The 5,802-nt window shown below is 35.2% G+C and overlaps 1 protein-coding gene across 1 annotated transcript; it reads left to right on the forward strand.

Annotated features, from left to right (window-relative positions):
* The first annotated feature begins 2,880 nt into the window (after positions 1-2,880).
* LOC134496542 (olfactory receptor 5V1-like) lies at positions 2,881-3,834 on the forward strand. The gene has a single exon (XM_063302263.1). It carries the CDS (start codon positions 2,881-2,883, stop codon positions 3,832-3,834), a length of 954 nt encoding a protein of 317 aa, XP_063158333.1.
* The last annotated feature ends 1,968 nt before the right edge of the window (positions 3,835-5,802 follow it).

Raw genomic sequence — 5,802 nt, forward strand, 5'->3', positions numbered from 1 at the left:
ATCAACTACCCATTTATCCAGCTTTAATTATAAAAATATATTATTACTTTTATAATCAATATGATTACAAGCTATACTGGGCATGACGTCCTGTTGTGCTTCACAACTCTAATATCTCTCCAGAAAAGGCAGCAGTAGAATTTATTCTGCTTGTACTTTTGTTAAGGCATACTGTGAGGGGTCAAAGTCAGTTTTGTCTTGCCCTCCCAGTAACAAAATTTCTTTGTTACTTCCATCACAGTACACTACAATGAGACCAGAAAAGTTTCCATCATGGGCAAACTGTGGACTTATGAGAGAGGGAATGTTCAGAGGGAGGGAGGGAGGAAGATAAGTGTTCATAGGCTTAGTGTGAAATATATGAATTGCATGTATCCTAACCTGAGTTCAACTACAGTTAGTCCTCACTTAACAACCACAATTGGGACTGGAATTTCAGTTGCTAAGCAAAGCAGTCATTAAGCAAATCTGACCCAATTTTATGACTTTTTTGTGGTGGTCATTAAGTGAATTACAGTGGGCATTTAGCAAAACACATGGTGCTTAAGCGAATCACACGGTTCCCCATTGATTTTGCTTCCCGGAAGCCGGCCAGGAAGGTCGAAAATGGCAATCATATGGCCATGGGATGCTTCAATGTACATAAATGTGAACCAGTTGCCAAGCATCCAAATTGTGATCACATGACTGTGGGACCAATGCAAAAGTCATAAGTGTGAATACAAGTCATAAGTTGCTTTTTTTCAGCACTGTTGTAAGTCCATACTGTGTGGTTTGGAAGGAATAGTGTCTGAATGGTGGGTGAGAAAACTTGAGCTTATACAAAAGGAAAAAAACAAAAAAACATGCAGAATCTTCAAGTGACAAAGTATTCATCACAGAATGTGTATGAGAGAGACCTGGATTCCTGAGAGAACTGAGAAATCCTGGTGCAAGAAAAATCCAAAGCCCATTGGGGAGCAGTAGGTCTTGGAGATGGTTGTGGGGTGAAAACCTGTGGGAGAGGCCCATGTTTTAAATGCCATGGAGCCATTTCACTGGAGCTACTAACAAGTGCTGGTAATATATTCTTTTACCAAGACTATGTACTATTAGATCAAACGTAACTTTCTCATGCTGTTATTCTTCCTTCTCAAGATTTTGTGAGACAAGCAAGCATCTACTCTAATGGCAGGCTTGAGTGTAAATGGTAAAAGTATTTCCTTCTGCAAATAATTAGTGCTGCCAGGAATCTATAGAGGTATTTTTCTTTCATTGTGTTGCTTCAGTAATGTACTGTTGTTTATCCCTGATTAGTTTTATCAGTGAATACACCCTGAAGAATTAGGTCCCCTCAAGCCTTCACTGGCATAAATGAAAACCCTTTGCTTTGCTGTATCATAATATACTGCTTCAAAACAAACAAGAATAATGTTTCTTCTGCAAAGTAAGAGTTTAGTGGAAGTGAGATGTGTTTATTGTCTCTCTATCTGATCTTTTAAACAGAGAATAATATCACATGTCTAGCTTATTTCACAACTAGGAGGAAAGATACACAGTATGTAGTACAGAGAATTAGAGAAGAATTTACATGTTTTTAGTATTTTACAGCAGTCTGCACCCCTGCAGGCACCTCACTACAGAGTTTTATGGTCTTGCTGCACTCTCTGTTTTGCTGTCTGTTCTGCTCTCCAGTCCTTTCTCAGCATTTTAGTAATGAGAAGAAGATGATGAAGAAGCTAAACCTTCCACCTGCATAATTGCTTCCATCTAAAAATAGGAAGTTCAGGCTGAACATCAGGAGAAACTTCCTGACTGTATGACCTGTCAATAAGTGGAACAGGCTGTTACATGGCACAGCAAGTTTTCTTTTGCTGGTCGTCTTCAGAGGCTAGGTGGTCATCTATAAGAGATGTATAATGGATCCTATATTAAGCAGGGGATTTTGCTTAGGTGGCTTCTATGGTCATTTTTAACTCTAAGATTCTTTAACTGTATCAACATTATGGATGTGAGGTAAAGGATAAAGTTATGGTCCACTGAAGATTTCTTCTGCAAGAACATGCCCAGACAGAGATTTATAAATTATTTCAGTAGTGTCTTAGGGTGAACTAAGTAAAAAAAAAAAAAAAAATACTAGTCAAAAATACACAAGATAATGGAGCTCTGGAACTACATTAGGGACAAAGTGATTGATATTAATTAGTTAGAAAAAAAGTTAATCTTCACATAGGAGTGGTTCAAAAGCTCCCTTAACAGTCTTCTTTTCCATTGTATCAGTCAAATGTTACCTAGCCTGAAGGAAAGCTGGATTTTTATATACAGCCATAGTTTCTTTCACCAAATATTTAATAAAAAAATATGTTTCTAGACTAAATTATATACATGACACAATTAATACTAAAGAATAGTGTGAAGCTGAGGCTGATACTAACTTTCCCAAGGTAAGATTTCAGTTAGAGATATTCTGATTCAAATCTAAAATCTTTGTCAGTAGGCAAGACTCTCCTGTTGTGAATAGCCAACAGATGTTCCAAGATACAACCCTATATTTAAAAAGGAGAAAAACAGCTTAAAAACTCTGGGCTTGGAAGTAGTAAGAAGGAATGAAAAAAGTTTGAAGAAAGTGTTGAACTGCAAAATACTAACAATATTATGCTATTTAGTCTATAGCAATCTGAGAAACAAAGGATCTAAAATAATAGTATATTATAGTATAATAGTATATTATGGTAATACATGGGAAAAATAGTTGCCACTATGAACACATAATAAAAATATTGGTCAGAGCCTTGATGAAGCACATATGTTTCTTTGGAATAGTTTTATTCTGATTATAATTATAATACATGATATTGACTCTCCTTTTTTTTTCCCCCTTTCATATCCAGTCTAAACATCATGTTCCTATCCTATACTGGGAATCAAACATCAGTTACAGAATTCATACTACTGGGATTTCTAAATATTACACATGGAAAGAACCTCCTTGCCCTCCTTTTCCTTACAATATATATTATCTGCATTTTGGGGAATGCATTCATAATTACTGTAGCTGTGTTAAATCAATCTCTCCACACCCCCATGTACTTTTTTCTTAGCAATCTCTCTTTCCTGGATATTTGTTACATCTCTGTGACTGTACCAAAAATGCTAGCAAGTCTTTGGGTTAATTGTCCCATCATTTCCTTGCCAGACTGTGCAGCACAGCTTTATTTCCTTGTTGCCTTAGTGGGCACTGAGGGATTCCTACTGGCTTCCATGGCTCTGGACCGCTATTTTGCTATATGCCAACCTTTGATCTATACCAGATTCATGAATAAATACACCTGTCTCCAGCTAGCTACCATGTCTTGGGTTTGTGGTTTCCTGAATGCTTCTATCCATGCAACACTCACTTTCCATTTGTCTTTCTGTGAATCTAATAGGATAAATCACTTTTTCTGTGACATCCCTCCATTACTGAGTATCTCATGTTCTGACATATCATATAATGAAGTTGCGCTTTTCACAGCAGGCATATTTATAGGCCTTAGCCCTTTCTTCTTTACATTGGTCTCTTATGTATTCATCCTTCATGCTATTATGAGCAAGCATCACAAACGGCAGCATCGCAAAGCCATTTCTACTTGTGCATCTCACCTTGTAGTTGTGATTCTGTTTTATGGTTCTGGTATCTTCACATATTTCCATCCCACGTCTACCTATTCACTTGAAAAGGATCAGCTTGTAGGGGTTTCATATAATGTTTTAACACCAACACTCAATCCCATAATCTACAGCCTACGGAACAAGGAAGTGAAATTGGCCCTGAAGAAATTGATTGGTCTGAGGAAATTGGCCCAAGGCAGTTAGGATTGACTTAAATCTGTTTCACTCAACTGGTACAGTCTACAGAAGAAAAGACTGTACAGCCCTTGTATGAAATATGTGATCAACCAACATGTGGCAAATGAGATGACAGATGCTGTAAGTCCTCTTTCTTCCTCTGAACTCTGTATTCAGGCCAAAGCCTTCAATTGTTTTTCAGCTTCAGTCTTCTGCTTCGTGACATACTGCAGATAGTTGACAAAAGAAAATTATATCTGATTAGATTAATGCAGTCAAATAGTTCCTAAATTGTATGAGTGCCAGAAAAGACTGTAGTACTTGAGAAGGATAATAAATGTCAATTTTTATTGATATTTGTCCTCTTCTTTTTTTGGACTATTTGATCATCCAATCAAATAGTTCCTAAATTGTACTTTAGGATACAGATTTATGGCATACATCTCCTTAAGCTTACATATATTGTTTGATATTACTGTCATTAATTTATAATTGTGTATGGGCTTTTTTGTTTTTGTTTTGTTCTGTTTGAAAAACTGCATCATAAAATTTAAGAAGTACAAGTGTTGAATGATTGCTATGTTAATATTGTTTGGGATATTCATCTCTTGCAAACTGTATCATAACATAAACTCAATGAAAATCTCTCAATAGATCTTATAGCACAATATAATAAATTGAAGATAAAAACTTAGATTTAAGAATACAACACAGAAAGCTCTTACTGTATTTGTTTCAAGCCATTTACTTAGTGACATTGTTTCCTATTGTTCATTCATAGACAAATTCCTAAATGAAGGGTAATGTTACTGAATCTAATCCAATGGCAGTTGGGCATTATTATAACTGACTCCATATTTTCAAGGAGTTAATGTATCTTACATGGCAGCCAACTCAACACAAAGGCTTTGTGGATTCCCCACTCTGCTAACTCAGCACTCAGTGTGAACAAACTGATTTAGCATTAGACTTTTCATCAATTAGAGTTATGCTATTTCTTTCTGCTGTGGTGGGGAGGAACTAACCTTATTTGAATTCCATCGTTAAATTCTGCTTAGAAAGTTAGAAAACATTGAAACAGGTTTTGGGCCCCTATTTTTTTGTTTTTTGCTTCCCTTATTGTTTTATCCTTTTTTTAAGCATGAGGATAAAACGTGTTTGGTACAAGACATGGGAAGATAAAGAATTTTATAGAACTGGGTATTTAATAGTAGATGTCAATTCTATCACTTCAGAATAAATATTGCAAAAAGAATGGACAGAGATTCCAATCTACTTTCAGATGAGTCAAATTAATTCATTCTTTCACAAACATAATTAATAATAAAATTATTATTGCCACATAAATCTCTAATGTTATATATGACAGACTCACTTTTTTTTAAAAAAAAAGGAAGATAGTTTGAGTCCTGAAACTGAAAAGTTACATTGGAATTCTTATAGCTTAGAATTCTGTTTATGGCAAGCTATAAAAAGAGAAAAACAAACATGACTTCAAGTAAAGCAGAAGCAGGTTATAGGTATAAGTCACTTAAATAACCATGTTATTTAAGTTACTCAGTCCTCTAAAGGTTAGAGTTATTCAATCCTCTAATTTCTTTATTTGGGCAATGGGACCTGATACCCACATTTCCCCATTTTCATTTTGAATGATCTGAGAATTTTACTTGTCTTAAGTTAAACAAATTACTATCTCAAAGAACTCTTTCTAGCAAATTCTTATTTTTAAAAGCTTGTAATTTTTTCTTCAGATCTTTCTAAACAAAATTGCTGAAGACAGTTACTGAACTTGATCCAGATCTTCATGTATAAAGATAGGATATTGAAAGATTGAAGAGTTAATGGAGATTTTAAAAAAATAATAAAAAAAACCCCTTTGATTGAAGAGTTTATGTGTATGTCCATAGAAACCAAACTCATTTCCCCCATCTTTGCACAGCTAAATCACTAATTCAATTCCTTCCCCCCAAAAAATCAAAGAGCTGATCCAGATAA

Source organism: Candoia aspera, chromosome 4, assembly GCF_035149785.1.
Source record: "Candoia aspera isolate rCanAsp1 chromosome 4, rCanAsp1.hap2, whole genome shotgun sequence".
Taxonomy (NCBI): domain Eukaryota; kingdom Metazoa; phylum Chordata; class Lepidosauria; order Squamata; family Boidae; genus Candoia; species Candoia aspera.

What these genes read in the sequence shown, in the direction of transcription:
- LOC134496542 (XM_063302263.1), top strand. Translation starts at nt 2,881, where the DNA reads ATGTTCCTATCCTATACTGGGAATCAAACATCAGTTACAGAATTCATA.